This window comes from Nycticebus coucang, chromosome 19 (genome assembly GCF_027406575.1).
Source record: "Nycticebus coucang isolate mNycCou1 chromosome 19, mNycCou1.pri, whole genome shotgun sequence".
Taxonomy (NCBI): domain Eukaryota; kingdom Metazoa; phylum Chordata; class Mammalia; order Primates; family Lorisidae; genus Nycticebus; species Nycticebus coucang.
This window is the reverse complement of record NC_069798.1, coordinates 9,050,932-9,074,752: the sequence shown is the minus strand read 5'-3', so window position 1 is coordinate 9,074,752 and position 23,821 is coordinate 9,050,932. Positions and strand designations below refer to the sequence as shown.

Below are 23,821 nucleotides of genomic sequence, written 5' to 3'. Positions count from 1 at the left end.
GCCCCATATATCGAGGTAGGCAGGTTCAAATTCTTTTAAGAGATGGGGTCATGCTTTTTTGCCCAAGTTGGTCTTGAACTCCTAGCTTTAAGTCATCTTTCTGCCTCAGCTTCTGAGTAGCAGAAACCACAATGTCCGACGTTCTATTTTTAGTAGAGATGGGGAGGGGGGTGTCTTACTCCTGCTCTGGCTGGTCTTGAACTCCTGAGCTTAAGCAATCCACCCACCTCGGCCTCCCAGAGTGCTAGGATTACAGGCGTGAGCCACTGTTCTCCTGGCCACCTTTTCTTGTCTTTTAAATAATATTTTACCATTTCTGCATGCATTCTTAAACATCATAACTTAATTCCACCTGTTATTGAACTTTATGTTAATGGAGCATACAACATATATGTATTCTTTTTTTTTTTTTGAGATAGAGCCTCAAGCTGTCACCCTGGGTAGAGTGCTGTGGCTTCACATCTCACAGCAACCTCTAACTCCTGGGCTCAAGCGATTCTCCTGCCTCAGCCTCCCAAGTAGTTGGGACCACAGGCGCCCACCGCAACACTCGGCTACTTTTTGGTTGCAGCCGTCATATTTGTTTGGCGGGCCAGGGCTGGATTCGAACCGCCAGCTCAGGTGTATGTGGCTGGCGCCTTAGCCGCTTGAGCCATAGGCGCCGAGCCAACATATATGTATTCTGTGCTTTGTTTCTACTTAACCTTGTGGGTAGATTCATCTATACTGTTAGAAGACGTAACTTGTCAATTTTCATAGCTACATGAATATACCAAAATTTCATTACATGGAAATACACAATAAAAACATATTTCACTATGGATGGATATTTAAGTTTTTCCTTTGATATTTGAACAATGCCACCATGAACATTCTTGTATGTTCAACACACAAGTAAAGACTTTTCTTTTTCTTTTTTCTCTTTTTTTAGACAAGAGTCTCACAATGTTGGCCTTGGTAGAGTGCTGTGGTGTCACAGGTCACAGCAACCTCAAACTCTTGGGCATAAGCGATTCTCTTGCTTCAGCCTCCTAAGTAGCTGGGACTACAGGTGGCTGCCACAACATCAGCTATTTTTTTTGTTGTAGTTGTCATTGTTTTTTGGCAGGCCCAGGCCAGGTTTGAACCCGCCAGCTCCCGTGTATGTGGCTGGCACCCTAGCTGCTGAGCTATAGTTGCCGAGCTAGTAAAAGACTGTTCTAGGGAATTTGTATATTATGAGTTTCTTTCTAATGCAAAATAATTTTCAAGCAAATGCTTATACCAATATACATTCCCACAATAGTATATGAGAATTCCTTTTGTTCCATGAAGTCTTTGACAACATTTGATGTTATTACACTTTATAAATTTTGCTAACCTGGTAGAGATGTGTAACGCATATTATTCACTGTGGTTTTGAATTATTTTGGATTGTTAATGAGATAAGTATCTTTTTTTTTTTTGCAGTTTTTTTACATTTTGATTTCCTTTTTTGTGAAAGGCAAAGTTTGAACGTAACAGCTAGATGTCACGATCTTTTTCTTTACTTTTAGTCCTCTTGGTATTTTATTTCAGAAACCTACCACTGTATCATTTTTAGAAACTTTATTGTTTGGCCTTTCACATTTAGGTCTTAAATCCATCTAGAACTGATTAGGAGGGTAGAGTATAAGGTTGTAGTGGTTAATTTCTTTTTCTTTTTTCTTTAATAGATTTATTACTGTTCTCAAATTCTTAAGGGAAATAGTTTTTGAGACTGCAATTAGAGTGTTAGAGGAACTGTGTTCTTTTTTTTGTGTGTGTGTGGTTTTGGCCGGGGCTGGGTTTGAACCCGCCACCTCCGGCATATGGGACTGGCGCCCTACTCCTTGAGCCACAGGCGCCGCCCTGTAGTGGTTAATTTCATGTGTCAACTTGACTGGGCCATGTGGTGCCCAGACATTTGGCCAAACCTTATTCTGGGTGTGTCTGTGAGGGTGTTTCTGGATGAGAGTAACATTTTAATCCGAAAACTGAGTAGAACAGATTGTCCTCTGTACTGTGGATGGGCCTTCTTTAATCAACTAAAGACCCAAGTAGAACAATAGGCCAAATATGAGGGCACTTTTGTCTGAGTGGTTGAGCTGGTACATCAGTATTTTCCAGCCTTTGGACTTGACTTTGAACCTTCAGGCCTTTAGATTGAAATTTGTACCATCAGCTCTCCTGGCTTTTTGGATTTAGACTGGAAGTATGCAGGTGCCTAACTTGCTACCTGTAGATCTTAGGAATTCTCAGCCTCCATAATTACATGAACTAATTCCTTATAACAAATCAATCAATTGATCAATCTCGCCTATTGTTTCTGTTTCTTTGGAGAACCCTAATACAAAGGTACAGTCCAATTTTATTTTATTTTTTCCAAATAAACACCCCTTTGTGCCAGCATCATCTACTGAAATATTGTCCCTTCTCCACTGATCTGTAAAGCTGCTTCTTAAACTTCCATATGTGCATGGGACTATTTCTGTGCTCGCTAGTCTGTTCTATTGGGCCATCGCCCTGTCCTTGTGCCAACATCACCTGTCTTACTGCTATAGGCTAATTATAAGTCTTAATGCTTGATAGAGAAAATCCTCCCATCTTGCCCCTTTTCAAGGGTATTGTGGCTGTATTTTGTACTTTGCAAAGACAAAAATACAACAACAAAAAAACTGTTAGGATTTTGATTGAGATTGCATTGAATTTACAGATAAATTTTAAGTGACTCACCAGAGAGCTTTATAATTTGTAATTTTGAGTCTTCACATCCATAAAGTATTTACTTTAAAAATGTATTTCTCAAAAAAGTCTTACAGTTTTCACTAGAGGAGTCTTATACAGGCTTATTATATATATTTTTAGGTACTTCGTAGTTTTTATACTTTTCTTATTTTGTCTTCTATTTGTATTGATAAGTATAAGTCGCAATTAGTTTTTTATTGACTTTGTATCTAGCAACCTTTCTAAAAATGTTATTTATTGATTTGAGACAGAGTCTCACTCTGTCACCCTAGGCAGAGTGCCATGGCATCATAGCTTGCAGCAACCTCAAACTCTTGGGCTTCACTGATCCTCTTGCCTCAGCCTCCCAAGTGGTTGGGACTATAGGCACGCTAGTTCTTACCCCTATTTTTAGTAGAGACAGGGTCTTAATCTTACTCAGGCTGGTCTCAAACTCCTCCTAGTGCTAGGATTACAGGCATGAGCCACCATGCCCAGCCTCTTTCTAAAAATCTTAACAATTTTTAATAACTTATCTTTAGATTTCTTGGAGTTTACATGTATACAATTATATCATCTGTGAAGAATGTCAATTTTATTTCTACCTTATTTATGTATTTATTTATTTTTTTGCAGTGTTTGGCCAGGGCTGGGTTTGAACCCACCACCTCTGGCATATGGTGCTGGTGCCCTACTCCATGGAGCCACAGACACCGTCCCTTATTTCTACCTTTTTGTGGCAATCAAAAACATATCTGAAAAGTCTAAGTGCTAGGTTTACAGGCATGAGCCATTCTTGGGAACTGATTTTGAAAAGTTATTTGTGGCCTACAAAAAGTCTTTTTTTTGAGACAGACTCTCAAGCTGTTGCCCTCAGTAGAGTGTGGTGGCGTCACAGCTCACAGCAACCTCAAACTCTTGGGCTTAAGCGATTCTCTTACCTCAGCCTCCCAAGTAGCTGGGACTACAGGTGCCTGCCACAAGGCCCAGCTATTTTTTTTTTTTTTTTTTTTGCAGTTGTCATTGTTGTTTTAGCTGGTTGGGGCTGGGTGTATGTGGTCAGGGCCCTACCCACTGAGTATAGGCACTACCTGAAAAAGTCTTTTTTGTATAGAAAAATTATCATTTGAAATATCATTCATGGCTTGAGGTTGAACCATTCAGTTGATGTGAATTTGGGCTGAGGATTGAACAAAGGCCACGTATGCTACAAATTCTCATGAATGGACAACCCCCCCCACCTTAGTATCAAGACAGTTTTCTGTTTTGTTTTGCTTTTGTAGTTGAGGTGACGAGTGATTCATAAGCAGATGGCTACCTCCAGTTTATCCTTTCTTTTAGGGTACTATGTTTTGGGGTGCCAGCCAGTTTTATGGGATAGGATTTTCATATAAGGCTAGCTTTGGGCCTTCATGTCTGTCTGCTTCTCCCTCCTTAAGAAGACCATCCAGACCTAACCTTATGGTGAGTCTGAATCAGCAAATGGCACCTTCCTCATTTGGGTTACCTCTCCAAGTTCCTACTTTCCAATAATTCCTTACTAACTCATCAGATTTTTGATGTTTTTAAGAAATGTATGCATGTGTGTATTTTGTTTTGTGTTGTTTTATTTTGTTTTCAGTGGGAGGGTTCGTCTGAATCATATAGCTTGCCATCATACTAGAAGCAAAACCATCTCAGAGTATAATTTTACATTTGGTAAACTAAATATCTACTGACTTTTATATTCTAATGGTTGAAAGTAAAGCCTGGCCAAATCTTTTTGGATGGAGGTGTTACCGAAAATGACTTCCAATATGGTTGAGTTGTGAGGACATGGAGGGTGGGATAGATAGGGAGGGGGGGCATGTTGCGTGTTCCCCTTAGATTAACGTATCAGAATTTCAGAGGAAGATGGTAACTTCTTCCAGGGGTGACTGTGTGTATAGATGTATTATGGTATATCAAAAGGTCATCTGGATTTTTACAAGTTGAGAAACACTATTCCATAATTGTATTCAATCCTATTTTTTAAAACTCATTTAAAATTGCAATTCTATAGATTCTGTAATGAAGAAGCTCTTTTACAAGTTGGACTATTGACTCCATAGATAAAGATCTGCTGAAAGCTGGAGACACTCTTCTCCAGAAAAATTACACATGCACACATAGACTAATTTTGATTATCATTTCAGATGGTTTAAGAGATCTTCTTTTTTTTTTTTTTTTTTTTGGACGGGGCTGGGTTTGAACCCGCCACCTCCGGCATGTGGGACCGGCGCCCCACTCCTTGAGCCACAGGCGCCGCCCGGTTTAAGAGACCTTCTAAAGTCCACTCATGGATTCAGGGTAAGAATTTACACTTTAAAAATATTAAATATTAACCTTGAGTTTCCATATATAAATAGTTTAAATAAACTATGGCCATCCATAAAAATAGATGTCTATGCAGATAATAAAAAATTTAGACAGAGGCTAAACATACAATGTCAAGGGGCACACTTACAACTTTGACCTGAAATGTACAAAACAAACTATGTAACCAGAATGTGTGTACCCTGTAATATTCTGGGGGAGAAAAAGATACAATGTCAAGAAAAAAGAGCAAATTGCAGAATACATTAGAATAATAATATGTGTTATATATATTATGATTCCATTTGTGTATGTGTTTAGAAAATATCTGTAGACCTACACAAGAAATTTAGTCCTGTGACTGCATAGGTGTTATGGAGACTTTTTTAAACCAAGTAATCTTTGTACATCACCCTATACCATAAATTAGCATAAAGTTTATTGAAAGATGAATCTTTTTTCTAATATGTAATGTTTTATGTTCTTTATAATCCACTCCAATATTAGAATAAATAATCTGCTCTCCAAAGGAGATATTTTCCTGTGGCTGAAAACATTAACCTCCCTTCCCTTCTTTGTTTATCTAAAGCAGTGGTTCTCAACCTTCCTAATGCTGCGGCCCTTTAATACAGTTCCTGTGGGTTGAGAACCACTGATCTAAAGGTTAAAAGACATTTTTGGATTTTCCTTCTTGACTTAACTCATGATTGTCTTGTCATCTTTCTCTTCTTCAAGTTTTCAATTTCATTCTTTCATTTATTTATTTATTTTGGTTTCCTTTTTTTATTTTTATTTTTTGAGACAGGCTGCAGTACCATGGCATCCTCATAGCTCACAGCAACCTTGAACTCCTGGGTTCAAGTGATTCTCCTCCTCAGCATCCCAAGTAGCTGGGACAACAGATGCCCTCACAATGCCTGGCTAGCTTTTTCTTTTTTTTTTGGCCGGGGCTGGGTTTGAACCCACCACCTCCAGCATATGGGATGAGAGCCCTACTCCTTGAGCCACAGGCGCTGCCCTGGCTAGCTTTTTCTATGTTTGTTAGAAATGTGGTTGCACTCTTATTCAGGCTGGTCTCAAACTCCCAAGTTCAAGTGATCCTTCTGTCTTTACCTCCCAAGAGTGCTAGGATTATAGGGGAGAGACACCATGCCCAGTCTCAATTTCCTGTTTATGTGTAATGTTCTGACATTACATGAATAAAACCCAGACTTACGTAAATTATATTGAGAATATGGCCTGAATTTTTACATGGGTTCTCTTATTTTATGCCCTACTAAGACACATATTATAATTTTATACAAATATTCATGGTGACTATCTCAAATTATGCTGTTACAGTCAACCATATGAGATGAGGTAATTGGAAAGATACTATATTCTTACATAATGATCTTGGCCTCTGAATTAGTGAAGAACTCTCTCTCATATATATATATATATTTTTTTGTAGAGACAGATTCTCACTGTACCGCCCTCGGGTAGAGTGCCGTGGCGTCACACGGCTCACAGCAAACTCTAACTCTTGGACTTACGCGATTCTCTTGCCTCAGCCTCCCGAGCAGGTGGGACTACAGGTGCCCACCACAACGCCCGGCTATTTCTCTCATATATTTGTATGGATGAATGTATTTAGGGATGAACAAAATAATTCTAATCTTTACCAAATATCAAATTTCCTACTTACAATTTCTTTCTTTCTTTTTTTTTTTTGTAGAGACAGAGTCTCACTTTACTTGGTAGAGTGCCCTTGGTAGAGTGCCGTGGTGTCACACAGCTCACAGCAACCTCCAGCTCCTGGGCCTACGTGATTCTCTTGCCTCAGCCTCCCGAGCAGCTGGGACTACAGGCGCCCGCCACAACGCCCGGCTATTTTTTTGTTGCAGTTTGGCCTGGGCTGGGTTTGAACCTGCCACCATTGGTATATGGGGCTGGTGCCCTACTCACTGAGCCACAGGCGCCGCCCGCCTACTTATAATTTCAATGTCATGATATATTTGACTTTCTTATGCAGAGTACATTTTCTGACTTTATCATCTGACGTAAGATGTATTAGGTGACATCCAAAAAGACATACTTTTTGTGGCTCCCCTTAGAGCAGGGTTTGCAGTGAAGTAGGGAACAATAGTCACAGAAATCATTATAACAGAAAATATGTAAAGTGTCCAAATATGCTAGCCTGCTGACCACAGAAGGTTTCGTATGCAAACTAGTCAAGAGTCTGGTTTTCTGTTGGAATTCCACCTTCCTGGCAGTCTTCAGAGTCTCAGTTCACTGATGGGCCAACTCGTTCATCTGTGCTGTGGGTGTGGTGGCCTCCTCCCTGAAGGGCTGCTGGCCAACCTCCTGGGGACCCGCGAAGCTGCCAGGGATGTACTTTAGTGGCAAGTCCCACCAGCAGATCCCACCATCTCCATCTTGCAACTGGTTATTTGCTAACAACTTTCTAATGTTTAACCTAATTGTCTTATAATGTTATCCCGTTACATAGAGTCCTGACCTTCAAAAGGAAAGAAATTGGCAATATCCCATTTCTACACTTGCATTCCTCTCCCTCATATTTATGTTTATTTATTTAATTTTAGTTTAACCATCTTCCTAAGCAAGGAATCTCTATTTAACTAGTCATCAATTCCATTAATCCAATTGCCTCATGCCATGGATGGCCTTGGTCTTAGCAGGGTGGCTCAAGGTAGTTGTCAAAATAGGTAAAGAGGTTTACCTGAATAATAATTAGAGGTTTTCTGCCTCTAACCCAAACCCTTTCTAATATACTCTCTGAGTTACGTTTTCTTTCTTTCTTTTTTTTGTATTGAGACAGAGTCACACTTTTTCACCCTCAGTAGAGTGGCACGGCAACATAGCTCACAGCAACTTCAAACTCTTGGGCTCAAGAGATTCTCTTGCCTCAGCCTCCCTAATAGCTGGGACTACAGGCGCCCACCACAATGCCTGGCCATTTGTTGTTGTTGTTGTTTAGCAGACCTGCGCTGGGTTCCAACCCACCGGCCCTGGAGCATGTGGCCGGCGCCCAGGGGCCCAGCCTGAGTTACGTTTTTAAGAGACAAACTTGTTCATTTCGTTCATGTGTTTGAAGGTTTTCTTTTTGCAGTTTTTGGCCAGGGCTGGGTTTGAACCCGCCAACTCCGGCATTTGGGGCCGGCGCCCTACTCCATTGAGCTACAAGAGCCGCCTGTGTTTGAAGGTTTTTAATGGCACCTTACTCAGCTAGAGATGAGCAGGGGGGATGATCGGTGTGGTCAATCTGTCTTGCACTGGTCTGGGTCAGGCTGACTTGGGCTATTATGGGAATGAGGCTGCAGGTGGGTCCTTTTCACAACCTTGCAGGTGGACTGTTTCAAGAACAGAGTTAATTAGGGCGGCGCCTGTGGCTCAGTGAGTAGGGCACTGGCCCCATATGCCAAGGGTGGCGGGTTCAAACCCAGCCCCCGGCCAAATTGCAACAAAAAAATAGCCGGGCATTGTGGCAGGCCCCTGTAGTCCCAGCTGCTCGGGAGGCTGAGGCAAGAGAATCGCGTAAGCCCAAGAGTTAGAGGTTGCTGTGAGCCGTGTGATGCCACGGCACTCTACCCGAGGGCGGTACAGTGAGAGTCTGTCCCTACAAAAAAAAAAAAAAAAAAGAACAGAGTTAATTAATACCCTGGGGAGCCTTCCGAGGAGCGCTGATACTCCCTCGAAGTCGTGCATGAAACCCAGAAGGTGTGCCTTCCATGGGCTTGCTCTCTCTAGACAGAGGCTGTTCTAGGTCATTACAATAAACTTTTCCTCCCTTGCTACAACCGCACTTGGTCTTGCTCTCTATACCTATTTCGGCAGCTACCTCGAGCCACTGCGCCACTCAAACACTTCCTAGAGGGTGACATCCAAATGCCTTGCTGGGATCTCACACTTGCACCATTTATTGTCTGCCTCTTCCTAGTCTCTCCCCAGGCACCTTTTGCCCTTTTCCCAAATATGCACGTTTTCCTACCTGTTGAGTTGACAGGGGTGGCTCCCTCTGCCTGTAGTTTCTCCCTTCTCTTTCTTCCCCTGGCCAACTCCTCCTGCTTTGGCTTCTCTCTCACCTCTCCCGTGAAGCCCTCCTGGGTCATCACACTGTTCCTGTGCTCTCTTAACCTTTACAGGCTTCCTCGCACACCTCTTGCTCACTAATTATAGATTTCTGTCTCCCCAAGAGGTGAAAACTCATGTCCTAAGCATCACAGAATCCAGACCCTACACAGTGCCTGGCTTGATATAATTTTTCTCCAAGTATACTTTTGCATATCTTAAAGAAATTCATATGTCTTTCTAAGGTGACTGATAAGGTAACTGATCTTTTCCCAACAACAAAGTTTGGATTGTCACAAAATGAACCTTAGCACGTGCCGGATTACCCACCACCAATACCCTGTCCCATTGACTTTTGTTTTAAAATTTTGCATGTGTATGTTTTTGTATATTTGCAGAGCAAGGCAACGGCGAAAGCTAGTCAATGAATTTGACTTCTTCCTAAGTTCATCATACTCCAATAATATAAAATAGAGAAACTGGAGAACCCTAGAAAAATCTCCATTTGGATGCTTTCCTCTTGTTGCCTTCTAAAAATATGTTTAGTGTATTGGGTAAAGGCAGCGCCACTTTTCTCCTCTTACCACTGTCCAATACCTATCATTTTTCTTTTAAAAAATGTTTAAAAAATATTCAAAAAAACATACTAATATAATGGACAGAGTTTTGTTAAGGACCTAGCCAGTTACACTAGAAAGACTGATGCCTGACTGATTTTGCCCTAGCATTTCAAATATTTTCTTTTGTTTCCTTTTCTCTTGATTTTTTTAGAGACAGGGTCTCATTTTGTTACCCAGGCTGTAGTGACGTGGAGCAATCATGTCTCACTGAAACCTCAAATTCCAAGGCTCCAGTGATCCTCCTGCCTCAGCTTCTGGAGTAGCTGGTTAATTTTTTAAAGTTTTCTGTAGAGATGGGGTCTCACTATGTTGACCAGGCTGGTCTTGAAGTCTTGGCCTCAAGCATGCCTCCTGCTTTGGCTTCCAAAGCACTGGGATTTGCGGCATGAGCCATGGTGCCCAGCCTTAAATTGTTTCAATTCATAAGTCTAGTGTTGCACTATTAATTATAATTTTTGTTTTTCTGCAGCTTTTTGTTTTTCTTTTGCTCTACTATTTCTTTCCTTAGTCATATTAATGTGCATCTTACTGCTTTGGATTTCATCTTGTTAATTAAATATTTTTACTTCATAAAAATAGTAGTGATTATTCTGTTACTCTTACATTTTTTAAAATGGGCAGATTTTAAGAATAATATCTATTTCTTGAGGCATTATATTTTCACTCTTTTTAACATCAATAAAACATGCACTATCATCAGTGCTTTGTACTATTAGTATTTGATTCCTATATTATCAGGTGAAAAGCTGTACGTGGGTCTGTTTGCAACATTAAGTTCCATAAGATCCTAAAATGGTCACGTCGGTTTATGGTATCAAAAGTGGATATTAGATAGGTTGCAATGGTTGCACAGGAAGTCTCATTTCCTTTAATCCACTTTATCTGACCACTTTCAGAAAAAAGACCACAAGAACTCAAAAGCCCGTGGTCTACTCTACCTTCGGTTTCTAAGGCAGCTTTTTACTCCCATTGGTTTGAAGTAGGAAAGTCCCCAAAAGTGTGAGTCATACCCTGGGCACTCTCAGCTGTTTCCAGAAGGGCCCATTGAAAATCGCAGGCAGAGCAAGGATGTGCTGCTTTGTGGAGACACTGCTAGCCATTGCCTGTCCCAGAGCTGGGGCTGTGTACAGGAATCACAGCCCATTGGCTTAGATTCTGACCACAGCTAAGGTTTCCGTGGGGCCGGCTTGGCACAACATTTGCCACAGTGACTCGGGCAAAAAGCCTCTTCCATCTCTGATGCTCATAGTAAGAAAGCAACAGTTTGACGAACGTAAGAAATAACACCATTTGACAGAACTGTACTACTATTCACAGAACTGTCTTTTAAATCGTTTACTGAGAGAGAATGCAGGATGGTTTAGGTTTTGTATCCTTCAAATCAGTTAGGATAGTAGTGTGATAGCCGCTTTTAAATATATATGAAAAAGATAGAGAAATAAGGGTAATTTGGCATAAAAGTTCCACTGAAGGCTTGTGCTGGGCTAAGTACCATGTTGTCTTGTTCACAAAGCCAAGGGGCTCTTCCCTTAAGCTACGTGCTGAAACCCTTGATTTATGGACACAGCTCTGGAGACGAGCGCCCCTTGGGATCACAGCCCGAATTCTTTCTCGCGTGCAATCATAGTGTACATCCTCAGAGGCACTTCAAAGTCACCAGGAAGGATAAGCCTTGCCGTGGCAAGAAACAAAGCCGCTGGTGGATTCTTGGTTGAAAAAGCAACGCAAATAAACAAAGCTCTCAACCAGGGAGGACTCAGCACGTGGAGGTGTTGGCTGGTCAGACCCCTGGGGGAGTCCTGCAGGGTGACGTGGCTCCACTCAGTACCCAGAGGTCATCTAAGTCAAATCCGTGCCATATAATTGTTCTTCCTATCAGTGGTCTCAATCTTCCTAATGCTGCAACCCTTTAATACAGTTCCTGTGGGTCGTGGCCCACAGGTTAAGAACCACTATCCTACACCGACCTTGTAAGTGAAAGATGTTTCCTAGCTGAGGCCAAAGACTCAAGGCTGAGCTGCATGTTATATTATTTTATAATATAATATAATATAATCCCCATCACAGGCATCACTGGCTCAGTTCCACCCCCCGGTTTCCTTCACTTTACAGCAAACTCTCACATCCAGAATCATTCTCAGACACTTCTTCCCCACCCCCCATACGACTGTTGTTACCATTTCCCGTACTATCATCATTTATTGAGTGCATACAATGTACCATACATTGTCCTAAGAACTTTTTGTGCATTATTCAATTTGATCATGACTATTATCGTCATTGTAATGTTTCTTTTTTGAGACAGAGCCTCACTCTGTTGTCCTGGGTAGAGTGCTATGGCATCATCATAGCTCACTGCAACCTCAGACCCTTGGGCTCCAGCAATCTTCTTACCTCAGCCTCCCATGTAGCTGGGGGTCATTGCACTTTTTAATGAAGAAAAAGAGTCACAGAGAAGTCAGTTCATTTGCCTAAATGTTACTCAACTGCTAAGTAGGAGAGCCAGGATTCAAACCCAGGCAGTCAGAATCGAAAAGTAAACTCTTAAAAACTACACCGCACTGGACATATTCTTCAAGAAGCACAGCAGGGCAGCGCCTGTGGCTCAAGGAGTAGGGTGCTGGTCCCATATGCTGGAGGTGGCGGGTTCAAACCTAGCCCCAGCCAAAAACCAAAAAAAAAAAAAAAAAAAAAAAAAAAAGAAGCACAGCAGACACGATTACACAGGTGTTCTATAAAAGTAAGACAATGTCTTATATCATACGACCCTGTGTACATATACATGTATTACTTGCTATTGTATATAACCAATATATCATACATTAATAATATATACTACTGGGCGGCGCCTGTGGCTCAGTCGGTAGGGCGCCGGCCCCATATACCATGGGTGGCGGGTTCAAACCCGGCCCCGGCCGAACTGCAACCAAAAAATGGCCGGGCGTTGTGGCGGGCGCCTGTAGTCCCAGCTACTCGGGAGGCTGAGGCAAGAGAATCGCTTAGGCCCAGGAGTTGGAGGTTGCTGTGAGCTGTGTGAGGCCATGGCACTCTACCTAGGGCCATAAAGTGAGACTCTGTCTCTACAAAAAAAATAAAATAAAATAATATATACTACTAAGGATTCTATGGGTAGTTATTTCATTAAAAATAAGATAATACATATATATCTCTATATATGTACACACACACATGCACCATACAGATTATTATAATACTGACAGTTGTGGCTATGGTTCCCTAAGCCTGGGCCATGGACCGGCCTATTAGGAGCCAGGCCACCTAGTCGGAGTTGAGTGGTGAGTAAGCAAGGGCAGCTTCATCTGCATTTACAGCTGTTCCCCGTCTCTGGCATCACCGCCTCCGTTCCACCTCCTGTCACAGCAGCAGTACCATTAGACGCCCATAGGAGCGCGAACCCTGCCGTAAATGGCACAGGTGAGGGATCTTGGTCTGTGCCCCTTACGAGAATATAATGTGCTCTCCCCACTGCCCCCCCCATGGAAAACTATCCCTGGTGCAAAAAGGTTGGGGATCACCAGTCAATGGTACCAAGAGTAGATTGTGTTTTGCTTTTTCTACAAATAGCAATACATTCATGGTAACAAATACTTATTCTTCACTTACCCGCACAGCAGTCCTGTAAGGGGACAGAGCAGGTCTTACCATTATTGTGCTGTCCCTACGCTTACAAGGATTTCAGGAAGATAAAGAATATTCGAGTCTTGATAAAAAGAGTTACTGGCTCTATACCGTGAATTAAAACTTCAGAGTAAAAATTAATGAAAATTAAATTAAAATCTGTGGCTTTGGGCCCTAAATCTTTCACTGGTCCCCATAGTTCAGTGTCTTCCGGCATCTGTCTCTGCTAACACTGAGATCCCCTTCTTAAATACAGAGACTTAAATACAGCTGTCACTGTAAACCTTAAAGTTCAAAAGTTTATGAAAGGTTGCTGTCTGGATAGCTGCACTTGTATTCTCTTTAGTTCTTCCCCGCCCCCCAACTTCCATATTCTTGAAGAGTGGTGACAGCTGTCTTACCCGGGAACATTGTGGGAGTCTAAACTCCTTTGCAATAAAACTCCTTCGTAACCAACTCTATTACAGTGCATAAAAGGGCATTTGAATTGATGAGATCAGTCTTTAACTAGCACTTTGTTTGGTGGACTAGCCTGAAAGCCTTTTGTCTCCTCTCTACCTCTGGGAATGGAAGAATGGGTAGGGGACAATCCTATCTGATTGAACCCCCCAAATTGTGGTATGATCGACCCCTGGCGTTGTCTTCACCTGAACAGCTGCTCCCCTCTGCATGGAGATGCCACAGCTCCCGGGGAGATGATCAGGGAACTCAACCCCATACAAGGAGCCTCTTCCTTCTAACTTCTCTCAACAAGGGAGAAGCAAGGATTTTTGGAGGCTGCTTGTCTACGGTTGTGCTGATGATGAAACTTGAGTGGTGCGCTACCATCACACACTGGCTGCTGGACTTCCACAGAGAAAGAGGAAAGGTGGAAGAAGAGAAAAGGAGCTAACTGAGAACCTACGGTGTTCCATACTCTGTGTTAAGTATTGTTTTTTTTTTTTTTGAGACAGCATCGCACTCTGTTGCCCTAAGCTATAGTGCTGTGATGTTAACATAGTTCACAGCAACCTCAAACTCTCGGGCTCAAGGGAACCTCCTGCCTCAGACTCCTGAGTAGCTGGGACTACAGGCGCCCACCACAATGCCCAGCTATTTTTTTTTTTGGTTGTGGTTGTTACTGTTAAGCAGGCCCAGGCCAGATTTGAACCCTCCAGCTCTGGTGTATGTGGCTGATGCCCTAGCCACTTGAGCTACAGGCGCCACCTATTTTTTTCTGTTCTTGATGAGTCTTTCATCTGCTTCAGAGGCATTGAGGTTGTAGAAAGTGCCACCTTGGATATGACAATAGTTCCAAGTCCCTGCTCTGTTGGGGATTGTGGTTCATGAACCATTACCGCTGTGCATTAAGATACGTTAAAAATATCTAAAGATAATGAAGTCACAAAAAGAAAAACAGGAAAAGGGAAAATAGACATGTGCAGGAGAGCTTTTGCTTATCCAGTCTAGGTTGTTCATTTATGGAGATGTGAGGTTTTGCCGTTAACTCTCATGTGTTCCACTTTACTAAAAGAGACCCCGGCATCTCTATATAAGAGCTGATTAAAAGCAGGCAAAGCTTGGAAAGTCAACTCATCTACGGATTACTCCAGAGAGGCTCATGTCTGCCTATTTTTGGAGATGTGCAAACTTCTCCAAAGAACGCAAACTTCATTTTTTGTATGGGCTTTCGAAAGAATTTGAGGTCTCTTTGGATTCTACAAGGTATGAACACATCATCTTTGAGGTAAGTCCCATCACGGAGCACACCCTGGCTGTCAGCGGCACAGGCTTGTGTCAGCCCTTCCCCATAGCAGCCTCTGTCCCTTCAGGGCCCGTGTCTGCTGGAATGCTCCCTGCACCCCACCTGTCTCAACAGGCCAAAGAGCTTCCAGCAGGGGCTGCACCTCCCTCCCTAGAAGGAAAGAGCTGCCCAACATCAGAACAGTCCTGACTCAGCATGACTCAGCTCTTACAGGACCTGCCTTCTCATTTCTCCTCGATAAGGCCAGAGCTCTGCTCCTGCTTGTAGAAATATGTGCCTCTCGGGCGGTACCTGTGGCTCAGTGGGTAGGGCGCCGGCCCCATATACTGAGGGTGGCAGGTTCAAATCCGACTCCGGCCAAACTGCAACAACAAAAAAAAATAACCAGGTGTTCTGGCGGGCACCTGTACTCCCAGCTACTCGGGAGGCTGAGGCAAGAGAATCGCTTAAGCCCAGGAGTTGGAGGTTGCTGTGAGCTGCGACACCACAGCATCTACTGAAGGCAATAAAGTGAGACTCTGTCTCTATCAAAAAAAAAAGAAATATGTGCCTCTCGCTTTCTCCCTGCTTCGCAGTCACAGGAAAAGTTCCCTTTTAAGAGGATTACTGATACGATTCTCTTACAGAATTCCTGCTATGGATGGTTTTTCTCCCTCTGACATTGCCCCAGCCATCTCCCCTTTCCCCTAAATTGCTGTCTGGATGTTTCTCTCTTACCTCTATTTTCTCAGAGTTTGGATCATTAATGTAAAATTGGAGGTAAAAATTCATCAATATTACCGAAAAAACTCTGTAGTTATTTCTTCCAAACTTAATTTTTTTCCTGTTCAGATATTGCCCTTCTTTGTGAAATAATTACAGCATTTTTGATGAGCATTTCTCTTGAAGCCTTAGAAAGGGCATTTCACTGTAACCTTACCAAGCCTGTGACAGAGGATGGCTTTTTCCTTCTGCTCATTTAAAAAGCTGACGCAAAGCCACAAAATGCTGAAGAGAGCACCCCTGCTTCGGAAATAAGCAGGGGCGAAACTGCCTAACGGAGACACTTGGCTGGAAGGGGCTCATTGAATCTTTGTTGATTTTTCTCTTATGACTTGGGAAATTTTTTTTTTCCTTAAAAAGAAAAGAAAAAGAGAACCTACCTAAACCATGAAGACTACTTTCAGAGTTCTGGGGTAATCCAGAACACAGTCATTTTTAAAGAAAAGGAAAGAGGTTTTCTTTTGCATGTTATCTGACATGGATAAGTGGCCTGAAGTGGCCTGGAATTCTTTTTTTTTTTTTTGTGGTTTTTGGCCGAGGCTGGGTTGGAACCCAACACCTCCAGCATATGGGACTGGCACCCTATCTCTTTGAGCCACAGGCGCCACCCTAGCGGCCTGGAATTCACTAAAAGATGGCGCATGGCAGGTACAGTAATCAGCTAGGCAGTCACAGGAACTACCCGCTAAGGTCTGATTTCTCATCAGGAGCGTCCGATTCATGTTCCACTGAGCATGCTCGTGAGAGTCTCACGTTCTAAACGCGCTGACAAGGCATGCAGGGGACACACACTGCCAGCCCCAATAACCCGGCACCCCAAACTGCCCTTGCACACACACATATTCTAATACAGGTACAACACAGCATGCTCCCAAGCCTTCAAGCTGCTACAGCACTCAGCCAATAAGCTGCCCCAAAGACACTCAAGCAGCAGTGAAGTGGGCCTGACCTCTGGTGCCCACGGCTATCCAGAGAACTTCCTGGGACCCCCTGGGACTCAAGCTGCCGGACAAGCCCCAGGGAGTCATTCTGCTTCCTGCCCTCATTTTTCTTCAAACTTCCATCTTCCTCTGGAGAACATAACCCTGTTTTGGAGGCTCACAGGCCCCAGCACCCAGGAATTCCTTCTAGGAGAACAATGGCTTTAAAATCATCTAATACCTCTTGGCTTTCTTTCTAAAATATTTTCGTATTTTCCCTATATCCTTTTGTTGCAAGTGGAATATTGTGCTGAAGCCAAGCAGGCAACATAAGGCCATGACTTAAAAGCTATTCCTTGATAAAAACACCATAACAGCCCAGAGTGAACCAACTGTTATCTGTAATTCTACAGATAATCAACTGAAACTCAGCGCTCAAGTTGCTACTGGGAGTTTCTGCAGGCAAGGTCATTGTCAGGGTGCTGCTTGATCTTGTTTCTGTGTCTCTTGTATCTTGTCAGGCAGGGAGGCGTTTGGATGATCCCTCAAAAACATTCCACGTTGACGTGCAGAGAGAACTTGAATTTCTGCTTGGCCTGACAGAGGCCTGACAGGTACTTTCTCCTATGGTGGGAGTGTCTTTCCCTCTGACCCTGAAACACCACCACTGGCACCTTTTCCTTGCTCTTTCCTACCACCGAGGTCAGAAATACTGTCTTTTCCATTTGGTTTTGTAAAATGTGATGGCGCTAACTCCACAGAAGGGGCAGAGTCCCCCTTTGGACAGCCAGTCCCTCTCACGGTCCCAGTGACTGAGTTCCACGTTCTCTGCCAGCCTTCAAACTCCAGCCTGCCGAATCCCTAAAGTCGAATCAAGCCAACAGCCTCCACTCTTGAATTTCTGTCCATGCCCAACCTCATGCTCTGTCCATTCATCAAGCCCCATCTCCTTCGTAGTTAGAAAACTCACCTTAAAGCCCACCACCTCATCCAAGCAGGCCCCCCAGTTGAGGATGAAGAAACCTCCAAAGCATGACTGACAGACTCTCAGTCAACTAGAACACACACAGCCCCCACAACAAGCACAGAAACTCACAAAAAGAGAAGATGACACATCCTCTACTTCCCAACTGTAAAGCTCCTATGGGGTTAAGGGGATGCACTTTACAGCAACAGCCAATTAACTGTTTCAGGCAATGAGGTACGCTCAGCATTCTCAGAACTTGCTCGGGAAAACACTCTGCCGTGTTGTCTCTCTTATACTTTCTTTAAATCCTTCTTGTTCTTTACAGCTTCCCGAGCACATAACTGAAGGGCACTGCCACTCGCCGACAGGGACAACAGTCAAGTGAGCTGGCCTTCACACCCTGCGGAGTGGACCACACTGCCATAAGAAGAACCCACGATGAGACGAGCCTTAACTGCCTCGTTTTCTCTTCAGGAAGCTTTAAGGACTTCTCACGCCCACATACTTCCTAGGCAAGCATCCTGCCGTGTGGGATAAAGAACACCCCAGACAAGGCCCTGCTGAAAGAACTGGACAAAGGACCCCAACAGGACTCAATGTCCAGCCTCATACAGGGCTGCTGAGGAGCCAGGGGCTCTCTGGGGCTCTGGGTCTGAGGCCATCCCATCAAGAATGAGCAAGAGACCCATTTGCTCTCTTAGAAAGCTGCCCTGTCAGGTTGGCATTAACGCCACTTGCAGAGGGCCAAGAGACTTGCGGCATAAAATGAGCAGAACAAGGAGAAACACACATGGGATGGCGATAGCTGGCGACTCGGACATGGCGTCAAACACCACTGCCACAGAAGCTTTCTAGATACAAGCCACGCTGTGCAACCTTTATGCAAAACATTATCGATTTTTGTGGTTGTAAAAACGTACCTTCAACTGCAGAACTCAGTTTTATGACACCTTGAATAAAAACAGAAAGTGGCAGTTATGTAACGGACCCAAATGACCTTTTCTGGTCTCACAACACACACATGCTTCGGACCTGAATGTTTTTTTTGTTAGCATTTCAAGAATTTAACTAAATAAATATCAACTGCAAAAATATAATCATTTTTAGTCCTGATTAGACCTCCTGGTGTCTTCATTTCTCGTGCTAAAATGCTTTGGGGGGAATTTTTCCCTAGATGTGGAATCAGATGTGTTTTAGGATGAGGCAAAGACCAAGTCTGTCTGAGTGACTGTTTCTGTATGTAAATTACTCTGGACTATGGAGCTATAAAACTTCACACACTAGGATACCAGGGAGCTGCACTTCCCCTGTATAGAGATCATTTCATGAATGTTGGGAGAGAGTTTCTGTTGAAATATATGTAACAGGAGGTTAAAAACCACAGTGTGATCTGGCAACTTTCTTCTTGAGGTAGGTTGGGCCAGAGCCTTTTCTTGGTCTGATGGGCTCAGCTCTCAGCTCCCCACAGGTCAGAGAGTGAACAGACTATCTAAGAATGTCCAGTTGTTCACAAGCAAGTCAGTTTCCTTGACTGAGATTCACATGCCTTTTTGGTGAATCTAGAATCCTAAACTGAGACAAATTAGACTTGGTGCTTATCATTTGACTTGAGACATTATTATTTTTGTAAGTGATAATAAATAACTAATATTCCCCACTCTAAGGATAGTCATGATACTTTAGCCTGAACAAAACTGTCTACAGTTTCATTTAGTTTATTTTCTGGTTCTCTTTCAAACTGGAGAAGTTTCCACTTGAAAATGGAGACAAACCCCTCTTCAGTATTGGTCAATCCAGTGGTATCAGCATGAACATACTGGTTGTAACAGATTAGGTTCACAGAGAGACAAACTTGCTCTCTGGGATGACTTTCTGAAAAAGCTGTTTTAAAATGTCCTATTTTCATAAATGTCTTAACACAATCACTAAGAAAATGCCAGGAAGGCTATGTGAACCAGGGTGATGAAAATGTGTCAACCGGTCTATAAAACCAGTGTATGGTGCCCCATGATTGCATTAATGTACACAGCTATGATTTAATAATAATAAAAATAATAAATAAAATAAAATTTCCTATTTTCACCTTTCCTGCAGAACCAGTGGTGTCTAGGGCAGCATCGAACAAGAAATTCTCCAGGGCAGAAAGTATCCGTATATAAGTACACACGTTTGTCATAAATTCTGCTGATTGAAAGGATATGAGGCACACTATCTATAAATAACAAGGAAATACAGAGGTATTTTTTTGAGAGATTGCCCAGCCTGGAGTGCAGGGACAGGATCATGGCTCACTGCAGACTCAAACTCTTTTTTTTTTTTATTTTTTGGCATTTTCTTTTTTTTTTTTTTGGCCAGGGCTGGGTTTGAACCCGCCACCTCTGCATATGGGGCCGGCACCCTACTCCTTTGAGCCACAGGTGCCACCTGAGACCCAGACTCTTGGCTTCAAGCAATCCTTCCTCCTTGGCCTCCCAAAGTGCTGGGATGACAGGTGTGAGCCCCTGTGCCCAGCCACACAGTATTCCTCATGGCAAATCCCACATAGTAAAGTGACTCTCAGAGACTGCTTTTGTTGATTTTGGCCAAACTCTTGTATTGGCAGCCAGCAGTCCAACCACAACGGGACAAAATCACATATTTAGTTGCATCCCAATCTGCTCTTATCCCAACAAATGTATTGTATTACATCTTTTACGTGACCTACTCTTCAATTATTTTTCACCTTCATATAAATTACATTGATTAAATTAAAACCTCTTTCAGCTTCATCACTGTCAAAACCTTCACTGTGGCCTGTTCACTGTTGAATGTGAAATTGAGAAGTACAGTGGCCACCAGCACGTGGTCCTTCCGCCTTACGGGGACAGTGGGTGTGAATAATCACAGGGGAATGGACGGTAAAATGTGTTCAAACAATTAGGAACTGATGAGTCTTAAGTATCTCTTACTTTTGTTTCAGTATAATTTATTTTGCTGGGGCGGCGCCTGTGGCTCAGTCGGTAAGGCACCGGCCCCATAAACCGAGGGTGGCGGGTTCAAATCCGGCCCCGGCTGAACTGCAACCAAAAAATAGCCGGGCATTGTGGCGGGCGCCTGTAGTCCCAGCTACTCGGGAGGCTGAGGCAAGAGAATCTCTTAAGCCCAGGAGCTGGAGGTTGCTGTGAGCTGTGTGAGGCCACGGCACTCTACCGAGGGCCATAAAGTGAGACTCTGTCTCTACAAAAAAAAAAAAAAAAAATTTATTTTACTGTAAATTTGTGTAATTAAATTTGTATAATGGGCTTACAAAATTCTTGAAATTGTAACAACTGGCTCTTGTAAGCTGGTGTGAACAGGATTTAAGGCACCGCTGTCATAACTAATGTTTCTTTCGGCCCAAAGAAGGAAATCGTGAACTTCAGAATACTTCCTGAGATATTTGTAAAGGGGTTACAATTTATTTGAACAAGCCAAATGGGAGCAAGCTTAGCATTTGCTGTTATTTTGCCAGTCATTCCAAACTCTCTTAAATCTGTCATTGCAAAAAATACACTGTACATATATCACCTTGGAAAGAACAGTCATTGACCATCAACTAGGAACACAACATAAATGGATTTGACATTCTTTTGGTCCAGTGACTAAACCAAGAGGAAAAGTCAGGCACAAATAACTGGCTTACAAAGCAATGATCTCATCTTTTCAACTTCTCATCTTTATATACGTAAGAATATTACTTTTTAAAAGCCACATTTGTGTTTGTGTCTAATCACTTTGTCAGCAAATGTCATTCAAAAGAAAAGACAAGAATGTCAGTGTGTAGAAATAGGCTCTTTGCAAGAAAATAAGAAAATTGAAACAGATTCCTAAAGAAGAGAGGGGTGATGGTGGAAGAGCGCCAAAAATGCATTTACTGAGTTGGGGAATAAAGGTAAGTTCAAATGCAAACAAAGGCCTGACTTTAGAACTCTAATTATCAACATTATTCTAATAAAAAACATGCGATTCATTAGCTCCATATGGACTTTTCTTGTGTCTTTAAACCCCAAATCAAATTTTTCTCTAATACTAGGTTATGCCTTTAGAATGGGAAGTGACTCTGTTATGGTAAAAATGTAGTCTTAGCTAAACCTAATTATATAGCTTAAATGAAACATGATACACAAAATTGTAGAATGGAAGGAAAAGGTATTATTTATCTCAGAATATACATTTTTTAAAAGATGTGAATACTGGGCGGTGCCTGTGGCTCAGTTGGTAAGGCGCCGGCCCCATATACCGAGGGTGGCAGGTTCAAACCCGGCCCCGGCTGAACTGCAACCAAAAAAAAGCTGGGCGTTGTGGCGGGCGCCTGTAGTCCCAGCTACTTGGGAGGCTGAGGCAAGAGAATCGCTTAAGCCCAGGAGTTGGAGGTTGCTGTGAGCTGTGTGACGCCACGGCACTCTACCCAGGGTGATAAAGTGAGACTCTGTCTCTTTTCAGGACACACAATAGACTTTATCCGGCTGACATTGACGTCTCCTAGAATTCAGGGAAGCCAGACACACATGTATATGTCTGCGTATACACATACACGGTAGATCCCACCGCTCCCTTCATTTACTTTTTCGTAGTCCGCAGAAGTATTTGAAAATAAAATTGAAAACGAAAGGGAAAAGAAAAAGAAATCCAACTGTTTTTCTCTGAACTCAGTATCTTTCATGTAGCAAAATCTCTAAGCCTGAGGTGATTGTGTAGACTATTTCCATTATCTCCTGCAAATCAGAACCAGTCATTAGCCCGATGTTTTCTGCAACAGTTCTCCAGTTCCAAAATCTATCCTCTTTCCTACCACTTTCACCTAATGATTAATTTCAATTGCTCTAAAGTAATTCATAGGAGGTGAAAATAATTCTTGCTAAAGTGTGAATGACTAAGGCTCACTAAGACCTTCTAATGACGTCTCCTGTTGCAATACTAAACAAACTTTTAACCCTGTCCAACAAGGCCTTGCCCCTGCCAGTTTTCCTGTTTCTTCTCCTTCATCTCACATGACTTTCTCCCTTATTGTTATTTATTTATTTATTTATTTGCAGTTTTTGGCCAGGGCCGGGTTTGAACTCACCCCTCTGGTATGTGGGCCCAGCGCCTTACTCCTTTGACCCACAGGCACCACCCAACTTTCTCCCTTATTTAAGACTCTTTAGCCACAAGTTCTTCTTCAAATGCTAGCTCCTTTCTGCCCTGGGCTAGCAGACTTGCTGTCCCCTCTGGCTTGAATGTTAAACTGCTAAATCTTCCTATAGCTGAGTTTTTTTCTTTGTTCAGATTTTACTTCAAAGGTAACTTCCTCAGAGAGTCCTTGATTACTGTATTTAGAGCTCCAGAAACACCTTCTATCCCATTGCTTTCTCTTAGGATTTTTTTTTTTTTTTTTGAGACAGTCTTACTTTGTTGCTCTCAGTAGACTATCATGACATCACAGCTCACAGCAACCTCAGACTCTTGGGCTCAAGGGATTCTCTTGCCTCAGCCTCCTGAGTAGCTGAGACTACATGCGCTTGCCACAACGCCCGGCTGTTTTTTAGGGACAGGGTCTCGCTGTAGCTCAGGCTGGTCTTGAACTTGTGAGTTCAGGCAATCCACCTGCCTCTGCCTCCTAGAGTGCTGGAGCTCTCCCTTATTTATTTTGTAGCATTTATCACTACTAACAAATTATCTCATGGATTTATTATTTGGGTCCTTGTTTGCCTCTGTCTTCCTCATTAGAATTTGAGCAGAATGAGAGCAGGAACCTGTTCTGTCTTGTTTACTGCTGTAACTTTCTTGCCTAAAATAGTTCCTAGCACAGACCACATGTTCAATAAATACTTGTGGAATGATGTAGACCCAGCCAATCTTCCTGGACAGTACTACTTTTTTTTTTTGGCCCCTGGCTAGAATGCCATGGTGTCATAGCTCATAGCAACCTCAAGCTCCTGGGCTCAAGCCATCCTCCTGCCTCAGCCTCCCAAGTAGTTGAGACTATAGGTGTACACTTATCACACTGGCTTTTTTTTTTCTTTCTATTTTTAGAAGAGAT

The 23,821-nt window shown here is 42.8% G+C and overlaps 1 protein-coding gene across 18 annotated transcripts in view; it reads right to left on the bottom strand.

Annotated features, from left to right (window-relative positions):
- Positions 1-23,821, bottom strand: part of DLGAP1 (DLG associated protein 1) — an 866,993-nt gene that overhangs the window by 112,805 nt on the left and 730,367 nt on the right. For 8 of the 18 annotated variants that reach the window (XM_053571473.1, XM_053571476.1, XM_053571478.1 and 5 more), the window contains one exon: positions 18,702-18,731. The exons of the other annotated variants lie outside the window; for them this stretch is intronic. In XM_053571473.1, the coding sequence (XP_053427448.1) occupies positions 18,702-18,731 (30 nt within the window). The remainder of the gene's footprint in view (positions 1-18,701; positions 18,732-23,821) is intronic. 18 annotated transcript variants of the gene reach the window in all.